At 42.1% G+C, this 21,265-nt stretch overlaps 1 protein-coding gene across 4 annotated transcripts in view; it reads right to left on the reverse strand.

Annotated features, from left to right (window-relative positions):
- The window catches only part of LOC114496468 (dynamin binding protein), a 97,118-nt gene that overhangs the window by 21,112 nt on the left and 54,741 nt on the right, over positions 1 to 21,265 (reverse strand). For 3 of the 4 annotated variants that reach the window (XM_036027141.1, XM_028511910.2, XM_036027140.1), the window contains 2 exons: positions 1,760 to 1,953; positions 844 to 943 (listed from right to left, as the gene is read on the reverse strand). In XM_036027141.1, the coding sequence (XP_035883034.1) occupies positions 844 to 943; positions 1,760 to 1,953 (294 nt within the window). Of the gene's footprint in view, positions 1 to 843; positions 944 to 1,759; positions 1,954 to 19,111; positions 20,887 to 21,265 lie in introns of those variants that run through there. The other variant, XM_028511911.2, reaches the window with a different exon arrangement.

Consider the following 21,265-nt stretch of genomic DNA (forward strand, 5'->3'; position numbering starts at 1 on the left):
ATGTCATATCCAAGGTCAGACTTAGAAAGACACTGTGGCTCCCATCTTGAGATTTCTGTCTTCCTCAGATCACTCACTTTGGGGAAAGCCAGCTGACACGTCGGGAGGACAGCCATGGAGAGGAGCGGAGGCCTGGAGAGCGCAGTGAGCTTCCTTGGAAGGGGTCCTCAAGCCCCAGACGATGATGGTAGTAGCCCAGGCCAGCAGCCTGACTCTTGACCCCAAGCTCATGAAAGACCCTGAGCCAGCACCACCCCGCTAAGCTACTCCTGGATTCCCAGCACAGAGAAACTCTGACATAGTGCATGTTTCCTGTTTGAAGTTGCTAAGTTTAGATATAACTTGTTACTTAGAAATAGATAACTAATATAGTTCCCTTGTTTAAAAGAAACAGATAATTGTTTTTCAAAACATTTTTGACAATGACCCACATGAATAAACACATTTTACATCATGACTCACTACACATGTATGTAGGAACTGAAATAAGAGTTTCAAGAAACTGTAGTTATTTTTATTATTTACAGTACATTCTGATATTTTCTATCTTATTAAAATACACATATCCTGGGTGCGGCCCCTGAGCGGACTGCACCGTCAGTCTGGAAAACACCACACCGATAGCTAAAATTTCTTCTACTGTGATCACCCAATATCACCTCAAAGGCGGCTGTAAAGAGAAGCTGATGCACAAATAACCTCTAAACTAAGTAACTAAAACTTCATTTCTTAGTAGAACTACTCAGTACCAGCAAGGCCCTGCTCCTGCATCCTATCTATGAAGTTTAAAAAAAAAAAAAAAAAAAAAAAAGCTGCGTCTGAAACAACAGCAGGAGCGCATACCTACAGCGTCGCTGATTTCCAGATCCGCCAGTAATTGCTTTGAGACTTTTATCACCATCTGCATGTTTCCAAAAAGTCCCTCAAAATCAATGTTTGGTATCTGAGAGAGAGAAACAAAATGTAAAGATGCACGAAAGTGAAATCAATAGCGTTATAATTCATATTAGAAACACCTCTTAGGGGACGATCAAGCCATTCAAGGTCATCTTCACTCGCTCTCACGAAGTTTCCAGAATAGAAACATCCACCATCAGCTTTAGTGTCACCTTTGTCCTTGATCTAACTATTGTCCCCATGACCTTAGTAAAATGACGGTGAAAACGATTTGGTCTGTAATTACACTGGGATACATATTCCCACCCAGCACCCAGAGTCTGATGGCACCACCCACTTCCTATAGAAGTTCTCAGAAGTGACTGTCGGGATAAGAACCCACCCCCATCCAGGTGGTCAAGTAACAGGCAGTGAGGACTGCAGATCCCCAAGAACTGTTAACCTCTTTTTCCAGCTCCAGCATCTAGAAAACACCTAACATATGCACATAAGAGTGTTCTAACTAAACCTTATACAATCAGGTGCTAGAGCCAGCAACCTGTCACCCTTTGTTACGTTATCACACAGCCTTTCCAGTGAAGTGACAATCCAGACTCCCTAGCACTGTTTTCAAGAGCCAAAACGTGCTGAGTGTTATGGCAGTAAGTCCGAAGTCCAGTAAGTTAACAATGGACTTGAGAAGTGACAGGATGCCGATGGCTTAAGTTAACACACATATGTTGAGACCCTTGAATTAAGAGCAGCAACCACAGCCTTTACTTCAAACACAATAAATCCGTGTGGTGAAAGCTCCCGTGTCCTGATACTTGAGGCTTGGAGAACGGTGCTCAAAGTGGAGCTAACTTGCTCCCACAGTTCCCACCTGTGCCTGCTGCAGGGGTACCATGATCCGCTCAATACACATCTCCAGGTCCCGAATGTAGTCTCGTTCTGTCTGATGAAGTTCTTCTACCACCTTGGCTCTCTTCTCCAGCATCCTCTGCTCTGGGTTTTCTGTGGACACAGACCCAGAAGAGGCCACTGGTGAGGAAGACTGAGAGGAGAGGAGTGTCATTTCTAGAAGGGAAAAGAAAACTGGTCAGTATCTCTCTGTGTGCTACAGCGGGACTCTTCACCAGTTTGATGTGAAAGGAACACAGTCCTTGAGGACCAAAGGCCTCACAGTTGTCAACTATCAGGAAATCTGATCCCACAGGCCAGTTCTACACATGAACTGATGAAGAGCTTAGAAGGCCATCACTGCAGAAAGAGCCTCTCCCATCTGTGTGATACCATTTTTAGAATTTGTCCTAAAAAAAAAAAAAAACAGAGTAGCTGGCCCATTTTATGAGGACAAATCAGTGTCCCCAACTTCCTTAGCAAAGAGGTCGAAAAAGCTGTTGTTCCCATCAAGAATTGCTTTCATTTAATTAGGTGTAAAATCCATTCCATGATCTCAACAGCAAAAATACAAAGCTGTCGATTAAAAACACTGATATATGCGCGCCTGAGAACCAAGGGGTCACCGGTTCGATTCCCAGTCAGGTCCCCAGTAGGTGGCACATGAGAGGCAACCAGACACTGATGTTTCTCTCTGTCTCTTTCTCCTTCCCTTCCCCTCTAAAAAATAAATAAATAAAATCTTAAAAAAAAAACACATTGATATAGCACAGCAATTTTCACCCTTTTCATCTCATGGCATCTCATTATTAGTTTATATTAGTAATAGAAACTAATTAGCAAAATTCTGTTGTACACCAAAAAATATATTTTTTACAATCTAACAAAAAAAAGTAAGTATAATTTTCATTCATTCACACCAGATGGCTATTGTTGTGTTGGCTGTTATCACTTTTTTAAAGGATATTTTTAAAAGATTTTATTTATTTATTTTTAGAGAGGGAAGGGAGGGAGAAAGAGAGAGAGAGAAACATCAATGTGCAGTTGCTGGGGGCCGTGGCCTGCAACCCAGGCATGTACCCTGACTGGGAATCGAACCTGTAATGCTTTGGTTCGAAGCCCGCGCTCAATCCACTGAGCTATGCCAGCCAGGATGGCTGTTATCACTTTTTTATCTGACATGCTAAGGGAAAAGAAGTCAGCACCCTGACCACTTTAAAAATTTTTGCAGCACACCAGTTGAAAATTGTTGATATAGCACATTAAAGAGAATACTATGGGGAACATAATAATACCAAGTAAGTGCAAGACAAGCATTAGGTATAAATTATCCATCTGAGATCTGGGGTGACTGCAGAACCCACTATTTTCCAGTCATGTGATGGTGAATTAACACCAATACAAAATAAAATATGCAAAAATTACTTAGATTCTCCCTATCAAAACATTAGTAAAGCCTCACAAGCAGGTTTTGTCACTTCAAATGTCCTAGAAGATACAAATGGACTATGAACATGAAGTTCCTTAATGGTATTTCCAATTAAAAAATCCTCTGCAGAACCACACTGCATGACCTAAAAATGAAAACAAACAAGTCATCTTGTTATTAGCTTTTTACTTACCCTTTACTTAGATACATATGATGAGAGTTACTTATGTAGAAGAGATGGCATTTGTTCATTAAAATGAACATTAAATACCCAAATAAACAACTGAAAAAATTTCAACAGTGAAGCAATCTCTGCTGTTTATTTCAAATTCCTTAAGAACCACTTCACTCCAGATTTGGTAAGTAAAAATATTAGTAAGTCTGAGTATAGTTACAAGAATTTTTTCTCCAGCCCGAAGATGCAAAAATACAAGTATTCAAACTACTTTCGAAAACTAGGCTTTCACAGCAGATTTTAGTTGCCAAAAATCTGCTTCCCCACTGCCCCTTCTCTAAGAATTTAAGAACGCCTATGTTTAAAAAGTGCAATCCAGATTCTGATTCCTAAAACCCATTCTCCACTAAAAAGCACCAGAGTTCTACGGAGAAAGGGCTAGTTCCAGGGCTGGGCGGGGAAGGTGCAAATGAGCCTAAGATGTTTCCTGGCAGAAGGTACGGAAGTGCTCAGCAAAACGAGGGGCTGTGTCCAAAGGGGATCCCACTGGCCAAATCTGGTACAATTTAGGTATCGAAATAAAGAAATAAATAAGCACTGGATTATTCCAGTGAATAAAATAAGAATCCATGAGCTCATATTGGTAATAGGTAAGTACATAAATAAATGAGAGAGGAGAGAACGCTCTTGTGGTAAAATAAACATAGAAAAATAATGGAGTTTTTAAAAAATCATCATTTTGTAACCATCAGAATAAACTCTGGTTCAGGCACAAGTCGTCAGAGTGATTACAGTGCTGCCAGTCGGGTTTGATGGTGATCAGGGTATTTGTATAGTTTCAGTTAATTATCACAAATTACTTATTAATCACAAAAGTGAAAGTAGTAGCTATGTGGTGGAGAAATGGATACTACCATAGCTGAGTAATCAAAATTCAAATCACCAGTAAGGGACCAAGAGCCATCATGTGTTTCCATGTGACATGTGGAAACAAACACAATGTCCCCGATGAAGTAGCCCAGGCAAAAATGCATAATCTGAACGGAACCTTGAGGAAACACCAGACGGACCCAAATTGAGGATCTGCATTCTTCACAATATCACATCATGGAAGAGAGAAAGCCTGAGGGGTAGTTCCCAACAGAGACAACGGAAGAGAAGACGAACTGATGCAAGGTGTGATTCTGAGCTGGATCCTGATCAGAGCGAAAAACTGTTACAAAGGATGATACTAGGGCAACCGATGAAACTGTGATATAAACTCTTAGATCATATTAATGATTAAATCAATAAAAATGTCCCCAAACAGCAAATCTATGCGGTCATGTATGAGAATATCCATTTTCGTACAAAATATACACTGTACCTTAGTAAGAGGCATGATATACATAACATACTCTCAAACAGTTCAAAGATTAAAACAACTGTGTGCATGTACAGGAGGAGAGAGAATGAAAACAAAAACACGGCAAGTGGTAAACACTGGTAGATTTGAATAAAGGACATACAGGAGGTTCTTTGTACTACTGCAATTTTCTGTAAACCTGCCATTACTCAAAATGAGGCTTAAAGAGATATAAAGAAAAATACCTTTCTTGAACTTATTTTTGGTAGAAAGAATGACAAAATTTCAAACACAACTCTTATTTCATCAGAGCGCTAAATTATAATTCTAAATTAATTGTTAGTGTATGAAAACTTATTTTCAATAAGCTTGTTTTAAATTTGCTTTGCAATTTCAAAGCAATAACAGATTCTCAGTCCCAAATATGATTTCATAACTGGCAAGTTGAGAAGAAATCATTTATTTATTTTATTTTTCTGAGGTATAAGTGACATAAAAATTGTGTTAGTTTCAGGTGTACGACATAGTGGTTCAGCATCTGTAAAAGAAACTCATTTTTAACACAGGGCTGAAAAGCTCTGCAAAGGGAGACCAGGTGCCATGCGCTTTACATATCTCCTCCCTGAACTCACTCCATATTCACGCCGGATCTCTGAAGTAGAATTACCATTCCCATTGAACAGATAAGCAAATCTAGGCTTTGAGAAACCGACCACCTCACCCCAGGTATGCAGTCAGTAAAATGGCAGTCTGGAATTTGAAGCTAATAATATTTAAATCCAAATCCTATGTAGTTAAGCATGTACCATTTTGCCTCCCTAGCCTGGTATCTCAACTAGAAAAAGTCAAGGGCTTATTTGCTTCGAATTTTAAAAATTCCCTAGAAACTCCATACCTGCTCCTCCAAGGTCTTTCCCTTTCCCTAGAGCTGGAATTGCCTGTACCCAGCTTCAACCATGCCGATGAGGAAACACCACAGGGGATGGCAGAACAACAGGGCAGAAGGAGCCTGGGTGCCTAAGTGGCCTGGAGCATTCTCCTTGGACTATTACATGAGAGAGAAACAAACTTTTGTCTTTTTAAGCCATTGAAAAAAAAAATTCCCTGGAAGCTATTATCTCCCAGAAATCAAAGTTCTATTAAGTATAGTGGTTGAAAGCATAAAACACCAGCAAGTACTTGCCAGTCAGAAGCCAGCAACTTACATTAAGAGACCAAATCAGATTTTTATTTATATTAAAAGAAAAAATATGTTAACAATTCTTTTAAACTACCAGCATGCCCTTTTTATTTTGCAGATGAATTTACAAACTCTTATATAGACTTTAAAATACAAAACCAAACACACTTTAGCATGGTTAAAATCCGCAGTGGGATGCTTTTGTGAAACCGCAGTTTCCCCGGGCACCAGCCCCGAGAGTCTGAGTCAGCAGATCTGAGTGGGGCCCAGGTATCTGCAGTTTTAACAAAATCCTAGGTGTTTCTGGGAATGCAGGTGACCTGCAGGCCCCACGCATGTGTTAATTAATACTTAGAGATTAAGTCGAACTAGAAATATCTGACTTGAAAAGACTCCAGATGTAAGACTGTTTTTCCATTACTGCAAATACATTCTAAGAAAAAAGCTTGATCTAAAATTTTAGTATCTGGGACGACCAAGTACGAGGAGGCAGCCTCTACCCTCAGCCAGCTGCAGGGGAGATAAGCAGCTTTGAATCTTACACTTCCCCACTCTTTAGCTGGGAAGCCCCCAAGAAAGTCCATTTTTACCTCTGGCCCAGTTTTCTCATCTGTAAAATGCAGTAATAACATCAGTCTTGTAGAATTGCTGAGGGAACCGAATAAGGTAATAACTCAGCGCCAACTTAGTCCTTTTCCCTCGATGGGCCAGAAAATGCCATCTGCACCAGGTTAGGGTAAAATGCGCCACGTAGAAATGCTCTGTTCAGATGCCATAAAATTGCACTTCTCTTTAAGAACAATAAAGCCTGGGGAGGAGGAAGCACAGGAGGAAGCTGTGGCCCGGCACCAGCCTATCAATAAAACGTGCAGAGCAGTCAGAACCGCTTTCTTCTCAGGGGGGCCCTGCAGGTGTTGGGGGGCTGGGGCTGACGGCACAAGTTTACTTGTGGTGATAAAACAATTCTTGGTGGGGGGTTTTTCCCTTTTGTTCCCCTTTCCAGCTCCTTCTCCACCCACCCCCAGTCCAACTCCACTCCTTCTGAAGACGCTCCCGCCTTCCCAGGTTAGTCCTTTCTCACCAGGCTCATTCCTCGGTGTGCTAAGGAAGGAATCCGGTCACCCCTCAGCTTCCCACAGCCCTCACAACCACACTTTAAAGTAGAGTTAAAAAGGAAAGCCACTCACTTCTCCCCTTGCTCTGAAAGTTGGCTCTGTCTTTGATAAGGAAAATCTTGGAATTCCCAGCGTGGTCCCACGCTGCACTTGAGCGAGAAGGAGGCTGACTGTTCTACCTGCTTTTGGGTGGACTCCAGCAACCCCGGGAGACAACTACAGTGCCAAACTCTAGCGCACTGTTCGGTGGTACAGTGCATTGAAGAGTTAGCAGGCAGAGTAGAATCTTCCCAGAGCTCAGGAATGCCCTCCCAGACCCTAAAATTCCCCTAGGCTTTCCCGTATTTACATATGAATCGGTCTGAGTCCCCCAGGCTATCAGGGCAGGGCAGACTCTAAAGGATGGAGCTGGACTCCTCTGCTAACTGGACTGAGATGCAGAAGAGGGGCCTTGCTTTTTGCTCGGGCTCAACACCTTTGCCCTATTAGCTCTCCTTTCCTCATCGTCAGCAGTCACAATTCCCCTTCGGGAGTTTTTAATCTGCAAGTCTTATCTCTTACTTTTCCAAACTCTGCTAAATGTTGCTTTTGGGGGTGGTTTTTTAGGGGAGAACTCTAAAGGCTCATTCATCTCTTATGATACCAGAGAGGCAGAGCTGGACAGCGGGCAGCACACGTCTACTTTGTCTGTACTAGCACCTCTCTGCGTCCCGCCCCCAGGCCAGGCCTGGCCTGGCTCTGCCAAGGGAACTGTACCCCCTGCTTTAGGTGCCTCACCCTACAGCCTTCGGAATGCAGATTCGGCTGGCTGGTCCCAGGGCAGCAGGGACAGCACAGAGGATTCACAGGGGCTGGGAGCCATGCTCACAGCTCACGAACAGATTTTATAAGAAACTGAAGAAAAGAAAGTTGCAGGATAATATGCCATTTTTGGAGAGAAAAAGAGAACAAAAGAGAGAAAAAAAGAAAATCTGCAACCCCCACCTCTCCCCGAAATTTCCATACACTGAATATATAGGGGCGAGCAAAAGTAGGTTCACAGTTGTAGTACAAATAAGTAATACCATCATTAACAAATAATAACACAAGACTAAACTCTGTGTCTCAGGTACTCATAACTGCAAACCCACTTTTGCCCACCCCCCTCTCCCATACCTACACTATGTAAGTGCACAGAAAAAGGACCGGGAGGAGAACACACCCAGCTCATCAGAGAGGGCCTCAGGGAGGGAACTGGGATTTGGGGCTGAAGGGCCATAGGGGACTTGAGCTGAATTATTATTTTTAACCTCATAAAAACCTGTTAATGTATTGCCAGTCATGTAACACAAACTGCCAGGCTAAGATACACCTCTGTGGGTGAAATTCTAAGCAGTCTGACAGAGGGCCACTTGTGGTGAGGAGCCCCTTCCCACTGCTTCTAAAATCGCAGCATTAACTTGTGAGGCTTTCTTGGCTGGATGGTAAGCCCCCGAGCCGTGGCTTCCCTCCCTCCTTTTAGCTTCAAATCTTACATGGCACTGGCGGTGTGTCAGGACTGTTCTAAGCACTTTACAGACATTAGCTACTTAATCCTACTAACATCTCCATTTTACTGACGAGAGATGAAGAGGAGTTCAGTGACTGGACCGGTAAGTGGAAGACCAGGACTTGAGTCCTGTGCTGCTGACCAATAACAAGTCTGTCTCCAGGCAAATCCCAGCAGTTGTAACCTGGAATTCCACTAGTTTGGGGGGTGGGGGGCGTTGTGGCCAGCTGGTAGCTAATGGTAACACAGTATGAGTCCAAAGCACACCTTAACCTCTGTAGAGCTACAGTTCGCCCACCATTAAGACTGTGAACAAGGACGTATTTAAACATATATGCATATGTTCATAGTATCATAGCTATAAAGCCCCACTCGGTATAATGTAAATAATCCCTCAGCGGAATTGAATCTGTGTAAGTACCAGGCACAGTAGTTAATAGTTTTCTAGATAACTGATGGCAGAAATGATGTGAAATAAAGGGAAAGGCCTTCTTTTAGAATCATGTCCTTTGAAAGAGCTTTTTTACTCAGGGACAAGGAGAGCCCCCTTCACAAAACCTTTCTCCTTCTTGGTAACCTTGAGAAACTTGGTACCCAAAGGGATAGGGCAGTAAGAAAAATCCTTTAGTACTTTTTCTACTTTTTAGAAAATAAAGGTAAGCCTTTTAAACAAGAAGTCTACTTCTAGGAATTCAGTCTATGTAAATAATTGGAAAGGTACACAAAGACATACATACAGGAATGTCCTTCAATGTATAAAACATTTATAAACAACCCGACCAGAAACAAGCAAAATTTCTTGTTTAAATTTTAAACAAAAGGGGCCTGGTTAAAGAAATTATGGCATATCTGTGTAATAGAATACTATTACAGCCATTGAGATACAGATTTACATTTATTAATAGGGAACATTATCCACTATTAAGTGAAAAGCAGATTACAAAATAGTTTATGAAATAAAATCAGTTTTGTTAAAAAGGGAAAATATTTTCAATGCAAATGTCTGAAAATGAAGAAGTCTTGAAGATGATAGAAATTTGGATATTTTTCCTTTCTTCTCATTTACTGTATCCTAGTTTTTTTATAGTGAACATGTAATGCTGAAATAACAAAGAATACTCAAGTAAAAAAAGAACACTTGCTGTAAGTGAGAATGTTCTGCTACTTACAGCTTCCAATTACCCAGGTAATCCATTTCAAATTCTTTCTTCACTTTTTAATAATCTGAGGTTTCTTTCCTGACCTAATCCCTTCACAATGCTGGAGAAAATGAGTAATAAAATGCTGTTGAAATGACAATTTGCTAGTCTTATGAGAAAAGCCAAACGCAACTGCCTGCTGAACAATCTGTCCAGAAAACCCTGAGAGAAGGCGATCTGAAAATGTGCTCTCTCCCCAGGCCCAACTGCAGGAATTGTAAATCCTGGTTTTCCATTTCACCACATCACTCCGGCCAGCCCACCCAGCCCCCACCACCCCTTTTCCCATAGCACCTACACAGCTTCTCTTTGGAGAAAGTTTGCTCAAGGTAAGACTTTCAGCACTGTGGTCCCTGGCTTGCCTGTGCCTGCCTGCGAGGCTCACAGACGGCTCACAGTGACTGTTCTAGGATCACCAAACCAGGTCCTGAATCTCAGCAGCAACTGAAAAAACTTTCCCTGTGGCTTTTGCTCAGGAACTGCCCTGCCTCTTTTGGCACGTAGCTTGGAGTCTGATCCCTGTGGGGAGGGTGTCCACCTCAGGGAAGCCTAGCTCAAAGCCTCTCAATGTCCCTCTTCCTTTTCCAGGCGCTAGTCAGCAGAGCAAACGAGAGTCAAGTGCCCAGAGCACACAAGAGTCTGCAATTTCTTATGCTGCTGCGACAACAAGTTTAAAACTAGCACCAACTGCAACAGCATTTTTGAACACTTATCACATACACATAAATCCTAGAGAGGTGTGCTGTTGGTGTCCTTAGAACTGTGAAGTTATTATTTCATCTTTAGACAGCAGAAGTGATGTTATCAAGGCAGGCAGTCTTTGTAAAATAATTAATTAGAAAAAAATTATCACTGCTTAATAAGCAAAATTTGATTATAATCAATCAATAAAACTTTACATAAAAAGCTTTATTTTCTAAACACATACATATACCCCTGATGCTCTATATAACAAATCTCTTGAGGGAAACTATTATTACTATTCTCATTTTACAAATGAGGAAACAGGCACAAAACAATGAAATGACTTGCCTGAGACCACATAGCTAATAATGCTGCATATTAAAAATGAGCATCCCTAGCCAGTGCCTTCCATGAAATGCCAAGTCCTGTTCTGGGTTATATGCCTCCTCCATACCAGCATGACCATTTCCCGTGTTATATTTTCCTATTTAATAACAACACCACAGTGGCCTTGGCTGGTGTGGCTCAGTGGATTGAGCGCTGGTCTGTGAACCAAAAGGCTGCTGGTTGGATTCCCAGTCAGGGCACATGCCTGGGTTGTGGGCCAGGTCCCCAGTATGGGGCATGTGAGAGGCAACCACACATTGATGTTTCCCTCTCTTTCTCCTTCCCTTCCCCTTTGTCTAAAAATAAATAAATAAAATATACTTTTGAAAAAGAACAACACCACAGTGATGTTTTAAAATTTGTTCATCTTCATGGCCCTCTGGCTGTTTGTCTATCCTAATCTATAAAACCAGATTTCCTTCAGCTTCTATTAGGTGGTTTACTTTTATTACTTTCATTTGCTCTCAAATTATTTTATATATGTTCTATAACTGTGCACCAAAAAAATCAGCTTGATCTGAATTACAATCCTCTTTGAAGTTTTAATTACAAATATGTATAAATGCTAAAGAGAGAGCTACTAACAGATGCAGAATTCAAAATACTGGTTATAAGGATGCTCAATGAAGTTAGGGGGAAAACTGATTATCTCAGTGAGAACTACAACAGAGAGACAGGAAAAATTAAAAAGGAGACAGAAAACATAAAAAAGAACCTGTCAGAAATGAAGACTACAATAGCTGAAATAAAGAATACATTAGATGAAATCAACATCAGACTACAGGAAGCAGAGGATAGCATTAGTGATTTAGAAGAAAAGCTAGTGGAAAATACCCAATTAGAACAGAAAAAAGAAAAAAAAGAATTTTTAAAAAGGAGGTTAGTTTAAGGGACCCCTGGGACAACATTAAGCATAACAACAGTCGCATCATAGGGGTACCTCAAGTAGAAGAGCAAGGAACTAAAAATTGATTTGAAGAAATAATGACTGAAAACTTCCCTAATCTGGCAAAGGAAATAGACATACAAGCCCAGGAAGTGCAGAGAGTCCTGAACAAGAGGAACCCAAAGAGGCCCATACCAAGACACATCATAATTAAAATGCCAAATGTTACAGACAAAGAGAGAATCTTAAAAGCAGCAAGAGAAGAGCAGTTAGTTACCTACAAGGGAGCTCCCATTAGACTATTGGCTGACTGATTTCTCAACAGAACTTTGCAGGCCAGAAACTTCAAAGTGATAAAAATCAAGGACCCACAACCAAGATTACTCCACCCAGCAAATCTATCATTTAGAATTGAAGGACAGATAAAAAGGTTCCCAGACAAAAGAAAGCTGAAGGAGTCCAAGGGAGTCCTTGAAGAAGAAGAAAAAAAGGTAGGAGAGAAGGAGGAAATAAAAATACAAATAAGAAAATATCACAAAGAAAAAAATTCTCATTGACAAGGGCAAACATAATAAAAACAGTAGATCAACCAACATTAAACCTAATACAAAGGTTAAAAGGCAAAAGGATAATTATGTGTAATTACAACAGGAAATTAAGGGATGCAAACAAATGCACATATACAATAAATTAAAAAATGACAAAAACATAAAGATGGAGAGGGAGAGTAAAAATGGTAGTGATTATACAACGTGTTCAAACGTGAGTGACCATCAACTTAAAACAGACTGCTAGAAACGTAGCTTGGTGTATATCGAGCCCATGATAACCGCAAACCAAAAATATACAAGAGATACACAAGAAATAAAGTGAAAGGAATCCAAAAGCAACACAACAGAGTGTCGACATGTAAGAGAAGAGAGCAACATAATAATGAACAGAGAATCACAAAAACAATCAGAAAACAATTCATAAAATGGCAGTAACTACATACCTATCAAGGATCACTTTAAATGTAAATAGATCAAATGCTCCAATCAAAAGACAAATGGATAGAGAAGTGGCGCGCACACACACACACACACACACAGCAGAACATTGCTTGGCCATAAAAGTGAGTCTTACCATTTGTGACAGCATGGAAGGAACTACAGGGTATTATGCTAGTGAAGTAAGTCTGAGAGAGACAAATGCCATATGATTTCACTTACACGTGGAATCTAAAGAACAATATAAATGAACAAACAAACCAGAAACAGACTCATAGATACAGAGAACATTTTGATGGTTGCCATATGGTGGGAAGGGTGGAGGGCTGGATGAAAAGATGAAGGAATTAAGAAGTTGTTCTCCTGCTTCTCTCTGCCTACGTCAACCCCCCATTACTCCTTTAAGCTTTAGCTTAAGTTCAAACACCTTCCTAAACTCTTCCAATAGCTCAGGTAAAAACTGGGCTTTCCCCCACGATTGCCCATAGCATTCACTGTCTATGTTATATACTTGTGTACTCTCTTTAATTGTTCATATTTTTATATTTTGTCTCTTCGATTGATCTGTAAACTACTGTGAGGGGGGACAAGTGTCCTTTTCAGGAAACCCCATGCTTCGCACAGTACGAGTTAATAAATACCTAGTGAACTGAACTCAGAGGGGACATGGCATCTGAGTGCCAGTCTGCTGATGATGACGATCACCACGGCAGCTCACGTTTACTCAGCATTCACTGTGTGTGAGACTCCAGCTCACTATTCCCAGTACTTGTTTTCCTATAAACTCACTTAAGTCTCATAATGATACTGTCATGTAGGCACATTATCTGGTTTTACTGATGTGGAAACTACAGCACAGAGAGATTAAATAACTTAAACAGGATTACACAGGTGATAGGGCCAAGTTGGGGAAAGTTATCTAACTGTTCCCCTTGTAGCATTTATAAAATTGTATTTTAATTACTAATTACATGTCATTTCTGTTGAAAACTGTGGGTTCCTGAAGTCAGGCACAAGTCTTACTCATCTTCTGCAGTGTCCCCATGAGGACACAACTGGCATTTGGGGCAAGACAATTCTTCAGTGTGCAGGATGGTCCGAAACACCTACGACACTTAGTGTTCCTGGTTCTTGCCTTCTAAACACAAGTAGTCCCCTGTACCCTGCCATTGTGACAACCAGAGACACCTTCTTCACCCACTTAAAATGCTGGGGCTGATGTGGGCTGGCCAAGTGTCGGAACACCTGCCCCTCCCCCCACACACATACCCCGGAGTCCACCACGTACCGAGTGGGCTCCGTCAGTTAGTAGTCCCTATAGCTATGATTTGAATTAAAGGACCCCTATCCTAGACTTCACAACTTCCATTGACCATGGATGCGTACCTTATCAATGAATGGTCAATCATTTATTTTTTTAATTAATTAATTTATTTTTAGAGAGGGGAGTGAAGGAGAAAGAGACAGAGAGAAACATCAATGTGTGGTTGCCTCTCACTCTCCCCCAACTGGGGACCTGGCCCACAACCCAAACATGTATGGTTAATTCTTATGGTGAAGCCTAAGTAAGAAATTCTTGCTTCCCTGGGAATTTGAATTAAAAACTATCAGGCATATCAGATAGGAAGAGAGGCAGAAGCAGCAAGAATCACCCAACATATTAATGGGACAACTAGGGTTGTGTGTAATCTAAAGTGAAACGGGAGTAGAAACTATGAGTAAACAGAAAGTGGTGGTCTGTAGTAAGAGGAAACGAAAGCAGAAGCTCAGGGAAAAGCAAAAATGTCAAGAGAAAGCCCACGAAAGAGAAAATGAACAGCTACTCTGTAGGATACCTGGTTTCAGTCCACTTGCACTGGAACAATGGCCTCATCCCTCCTCAGGCTAGTAAGGTAATCTTTGTCTAGAATGTAACCTAGTGTTTGGCACTCAATAACTCTGTTAGATAAAAACACATGAATGGCTCATATTTATTAGAACAGAATTAGATAAGAGCTGCAAAAAGTGCTCTGAAAACAGTAAAGCATGTAAATTAAGTCAGTACTACTACCACCACCACCACTGATGATGATGATGATGATGATGATGATGATGATGATGAAATTCCACAGTTGTTTTGCTGGCCATTTGTCACTGCCCAGTTAAAGCCTATGAATATGCCCCCCTTGTCTCTACAGGGCAGAGACCTTGTGGCGTCTGCTATACCCATGGCTAGTAATCAGCATATGAAATTACGCAGGATAAAAGGCTAATGTCTTGGATTGACTAGAAGGTATTTTATTGCAGTAGTTTGAATACACACAGCAGATACAGAGCTACCACGTTCACATGCTCACAAAGAGAAGAAACCTTGACTACCGGCCTAAAAACTCTGAACTATTTGTGTAACTCTGGCAGAAGTGCCTTCCCATCTATTTGGGGTTTTCTTATCTTGGGAGAACAGCAAAGCAGATTTCCTTGGATTCTGCTGCCCCACTGCGATTACCGTCTAAGCATTGAAGAAATTGCTTTTACAGCATCATCACCACTTCCCTTCTGAACTCCCTGTAATATACTTTGTGTGTCTGTTACTCGTTCCTCACCCCACCTACCAAATGCAAAGCTCTTTCCTCAGTCCACACCCTCTCTGTAGCTCTGCTGCCTATGACACAGTTGCGTCCCCTCCACTTGAACCCCTTCCTCTGGTTCCCCTATACAATACTTAGCTGCCCTTCCAAGCTCTGTGCAGAATGAACTCACAGCTGCACTTCTGGCTTCAGCTCTGGGATGTACTAAATCAAGAGACACAGATTCTATTTCTGATCTAAGGATTGACTGGTTACCTTGGACACACATTTCAATTTCTCTTGAGCTCTGTTTCTTCATTTATAAAGTAAATGGGTTGGATTTAAGTGCTTTTTTCAAACATTTTTTTTACCATGACCCACAAATTACACTGTGACTCTGTGTATGCATTTATATAACACATGTATGTGTACATACACACATACACACACAAGTATTACATGCTTACTTTTACTACTTGAGATGTGCTTCAAATTTTCCATTCAGCTCTATTTTATTTTTCAAAAATGCTAGTCATAACCCACTAAATAGACTTTGAGACCCAATCATGGGTGGCTATCCATTGTTTATACCACACTGGTCTTGGTGATATATAAAGCCCTTCTGGCAATAATACAAAAGGGTTCTGTGAGGAGGCCGCCCAACCCTGAATCACTAGCCTTAACTCTCATGTGAATTCCAGTTTCACATTTCTGTCTGTAAGAGTTCTTCATTTTGATATCCTAACATCACTTTCAACCCAGTTAACATGGAATTTGAAGCAGCAGGTTCCCTTCCCGTCATACCTGTTTATGTTATTAGCAAGTGCGAAACCTTAGTGCCGACTTTTGGTCTGGCCATGGAGAATAGTAGCTTACATTGTACTAACCTCTATTGGCAACTCTGGACAAGGTGTTTTTAGAAATAACTGTATAAAGGAACAACCAAAAGCAGGCAGAAACTGGAGGAGGCTGGAAACGAGGGAAGCAGACTAGGTGAGACCCATATTTTTCTGATTTCCTCCCCCACCACTGGCAATCCCTCATCTTTTAGCGTGATCAGGAATAAAGAGAAAACCACCAGCAGTCTTCTTGGGCTGAGAAGTCAAAGGCTCAAGTCTGGAGCTCCAAAGTGGCTAGATATTGAGAGAAATCCTGGAAAAGAGGAAGCCAAAGGAAGAACAGCCTCAAAATATGTGTAGAAGCTCACCTTAAATCCTTGAATCGTGCAGGGGATAAGGCTTGGGGAACTGGGCAGAAAGCAGTAACAGCTGGAGGCCAGAGGGGCCTGGCAGTCATCCACAACTGTTAGGGCTGGGAGACAGTGTGAAATCTGAGTCCCTCCAAGTTAGGAGGTTCAACAATCCCTGCCAACTTTCCACTGAGACCCCAGGAGAGCAGCCCCTAGGAGTAAGGATCTCTGCCCAGGGCTAGGGGTCACATCCCAGGAGGAAGGGCAAACCCCAGCAGATCTGTTCTAACAGTGTCTAAGAAGGATTCCCAGGGGGAATGAACTGATGAGACACGGGAGGAAAAAGGCAAATTCTGGTAGAACAGACCTGGTTGCTAGTCTGGAGTCAGGCTGGGGGCAGCCACAAAACAGCCCTTTGTTTCTCAGATGGAGTGAGAGGGAGAATGAGAGAGAAGAAAGGGACAGGCCACTCCACCTGGATAATTACACCTGCAAACAGAGTCAGAGGGCAGATGGCCAGTCGGGGCTCCGTGAAGATCTGAGGACAGACTGGTGGGGCAACTTGTAAGTGGAGAGGAAAGTGGGTCATAAAAGATGAAGAAATATAATTTATGAGCTCCTACTATGTTCCAGATGTGATTTGTTGTTTTCAGATGATTTCACCATGAGATAGTATTATTTTTTTTTTTTTACTTTACAAATAAGGAATACAAAGCTCGGAGAGGTTCAGTAGTTCGTCTAACGTTACGCTGTCAGTACACGGTGGAGCTGAGATCTGAACACCAGGCAGACAACCAACTCCAACACTTACTTCTGCTCTGTAATGACAGGTTGTGACTGCGTAAGGTTCAGGACCAGCAGTGGCGCATGTGCTGTACTACAGCTAGCAGAGAACGTGAGAGGGCACAGAGATTCTGGTAAAAGTCAAGATTTCCTTACAGGTTAAGGAAGGTATCAGAGATATAAAAAGGGGTGTCAATTGAGCTAAATATGAACATAGTGCCAAAAGTTAAGCCCTCAAGTAGAGAGCAAGTTGTAAAATAGAAGTGATATAGGTGGAACTGGGCTGGTTTCAGCGAGATCATAGGGCACCTTGCGACACTCTGGAGAGAAGGGCTTGACTCCTGTTAAGTCAAACAGAATAAACACACTGTGGTTACAATTTGGAGGCTTAATACAATAAGGAAATAAAGATGGGACACAAAGTTCATCTAAGAAACAGCCGTGGGGGAAGGGAATCGGAACAATACAAAAACCAACACCAGGAATCACAGAATCAGACTTTCTCTGAGCTGGAAGCAATTTGGAAATCATCCAGTACCTATCATTTCAGAGCAAAAATGTACCTTGAAAAAAAAAAGTGGCCAGCTGCTAAATACCTGGCCTCCCAACTAAAGCCGGTTTGGTTTCATTTTTATCTGTATAAATGAAGATAGAGAGCCTGCTTTGTCTACAACGGTGCCCTGGAAATGCAAGTGCAGTCAAGCCTGTGTTGGAAGACCATAGGGTAAACCATGGGCAGTTACAGGATCACACCAGGACTTAGCTTTTTGGTCTTCCATGGCCCCTACCACCAGCCTAACCAGTGAGCCCATTCTGCAGGAGACCCAGATGAGAAACCTTCTGTGTAGGAGGAGGGTGTGAGATGGTTTTTTCAGATGGTTCACTCTTTCTGACCCTAACCCTTATCCCCTGGTCGTAAACTAGACAACCCCAAATTGGCCAGGACCAGAAAGTCTGCTTGGCATGAGGGTAACATATATTTTAAAAAGTAAAGGTTTAACAATGAGTCCAGTAATTACAAAACCAATGACAGCAAAAACAAACAAACAAACAAACAAGTGAAATAAACATAATTCATTTCAGAGAACTGGAAGAAAGAAGACAAACTGATAAGAGAGAAATAACCTCTACATAATGAAAGACTCTCAATGTCCCCATTTTACAGATAATGCAGTTAAGGCTCAGTGAGAGAAAATAATTTGAATACCTAACTTGTACAAAGCACCAAGAAGAATATAATCTTCTGGATTCCACAAGAGTTTCCAGTGCTCATCATTCACTTAATATTCCTGAATGTCAAGGAATGAGCAATCCATAAAACAAGGTGAAGGGGGAGAAGGGTGGGGGTTGGGGGGAAGGGGAGAGATCTGTAATAGTGTCAACAATTAAAACAACAACAGCAACAACAAAAGCAAGTCTTCTTTTCCACCAATGCCTAAAGAAGCATAAGGATTCAGAGAAAGAACATGCCAGAAAAGTGAATTTTGCTCGGTGCCTGCTAACGAATTTGCCATCCCCCACAAAACAGAAACCGTACAGTAAGAATGGAAAGATACTTGGGATGAGAGGTGCCTGATGGAATCAAGAAAGGAGAAGGAACGCTCCTGTGAGAACACTGTCTGGTTCTGAGAGCCACGTTACGTGTGTATAGCACCACGTATGTTTTTGCTCTACCAAGTGCCTCCCAAAGGAAGTAAATCTCTAAGGTTGTTGCCACTCAAGATTCACTTAATAAGAACTCTGGGAGCCCAGGGTCCTTAAGTATACAGGTGTTCCTGGTACCTGGTATAAACACGCTTTTAATCTGTTTTCATGATTTATACTTTTAAGAAAAGTAACTGCATTGTTTCTTGGGTTTTTTTGTTTTGATTTGCTTTGTTTTGGCTAACGGCATTCTTACCTTGAGTTCTCTTTCTGTTTTGGACAAATTCTGAGCGTCTCAGGGTGCTGGGTGCTGTGCGACGTAAGCAACTATTCCTTTTCCAAGTCTCTGGGCCATTTACTGTTCTCTCTCCCTCCGAACGCCGGGCATTACTCTCTAACGAGGAGCCCTGAGGAATGCCGCAGTGATCTTCTCCTTGGCCTCCCACGGTCCGCTGATTCCATGGCACATCCGGGGTGACCCCTCTGCTTCCAGGTGCTGTCATTCTGGGTTTGTCAATGCCATTATACTCCAAATTCTTCATCTGATGGAGAGAATCTGTCCTCCTGTAATTCTGAGCTTCATGCTCACAGTTTGCAGATAAAGTATCACAGACTTTATTTTCTGTCTCAAAATTATTCTGTTCCACGGCATGAGTCTTTGCTTTGGGACAGATTTTATCATTTTGATAAATACTTCTGTCCCCTTCATAGTATACAACTAATTCCTTACCTTCATTGACACCATTCAAATCCACAGGCTGGCCGTTAGTATAATTCCCAGGAACAAGATATAAATTGCTGAGGTCATTGTAATACATATTAGTTTCTTTATAATCCCCAAGATTATAATTAAAATTCCTGTGGTCTTTATGCCACATTTGAGGTTGACCAAAATTCCCTGGAGAGTCATCCAAGCCCCTGTAGCCAGTCCATTGTTCAGTTTCTGTACGGTCCTCAGGAATGTCATTCAGATTGCCACAGTCTGCGGGGCCATTCGTCTCCCCAGTCCCTCCAGCTTTCCAGGTTACACCCGGGCTTCCGGTAAGCCAATTATCCTTGGTTCTAGGGCTCGAGGTCCCCAAATCTACGTTTTCTGAGTTCCAATAACCATCATAGCCTCGAGTCCCACTTGGGTGGTGCATCCAGTCCCTTCCATTTTCCTTCGTGTCCTCATAGCCCATACTGCTTAGTTCACTCTGCTCAAAATCCCAGTAGCCACAATGCCTTTTTCTGTAGGGCCGATTCCGCCTTGCAACTTGGCACCTGGAATCCAAGTCATCTTCTCCGTAAAGTCCATCCGGCACTGCAAGGCCCCTTCTCTGCAGACTCCCGCAGTCTTCGTACTCCCAGCTGGGGCCCCAGTGCCCCTTTTTCTCAGCTCCTCTTTCTTTTCTAATCTCATGGGTTTCACACATATTCTGTGTGTTTAAAGATGCAAGTTTTACTTCTCTCTTCCATGGGCCTGGGTTGGGCTGAAGTGTGGCCAGGGAGTTTAGCCCAAGGCTGTATCTGTCCTCCTTAAAATGTCTCCCAGAGCGTTGGAGTCACCCTTCTTGCTGCTCTGGTTGGAGGACGGATACGTGTGGAGTTATTTCAACCTCAGGATCCAATCACTGAGCACCTATATCTTTCCCCACAGAGACCGGGAGATAATTAGTAACTAGTGTTCATGTGATCGGAGTAGGCAGCCTTGTCTGGTGTTTCCCTCAGGCTGGTCAAACTGGCTTGGCTGCTTTATGAACTGAAGGTAGAAACATCCTGCTGCTCTAAAGGTTTTGCAGAAAAAGCAGTGGGAAAGAGAAACAGCCCCCTGTAACAGCCCGAGGTGAGATCATGTATCAGTCTCATCTGCCTCTTTAATCCTTTAGTAATCAACCAGAGGTAGAAACAAATGCTTTCACGGGCAGCTCAAAATGGACTATCAATCCTTGTCCTCCCAGTTCAGCTTTCTAATCCTCGGACACCTGAAACCCTGGGGCTCCCTTCCCTTTCGCTAGAGGCAGAGCCCTTCCTCCTTGAGAGCTCTGTTGTACAGGGTTCAAATTGCCAGTTAATATACACTCAAGTCACAGGTTGTTCCAGCTCCTGCCCGCAGACATGCTGGACACCCCACTGAAGGATCCAGTGAAACTCTATAGCGTGGAATTCTCTGCCTGAAGAATAGTTATGTATGCTCACACTTCCCTTGATACTCGTCACGCCAGAGAAGCATCAAGACCATTCATTGCCTAAATCTCTTTTCCAACTACTTCATACAGCATATTTAGGACTTGGATGGTCCTAGAGGCCAGGAATCGGAAAAGGGTATAAAAATACCTATTTGAACTTAACTAACATTAGCAAGATAATTAGTATGTGTGAGGCACTGCGGAAGAGAAAACGATAACCGAGTTGGTCCTTGCCTCTTACA

This window comes from Phyllostomus discolor, chromosome 5, assembly GCF_004126475.2.
Source record: "Phyllostomus discolor isolate MPI-MPIP mPhyDis1 chromosome 5, mPhyDis1.pri.v3, whole genome shotgun sequence".
NCBI classification, from domain to species: Eukaryota; Metazoa; Chordata; class Mammalia; order Chiroptera; family Phyllostomidae; genus Phyllostomus; species Phyllostomus discolor.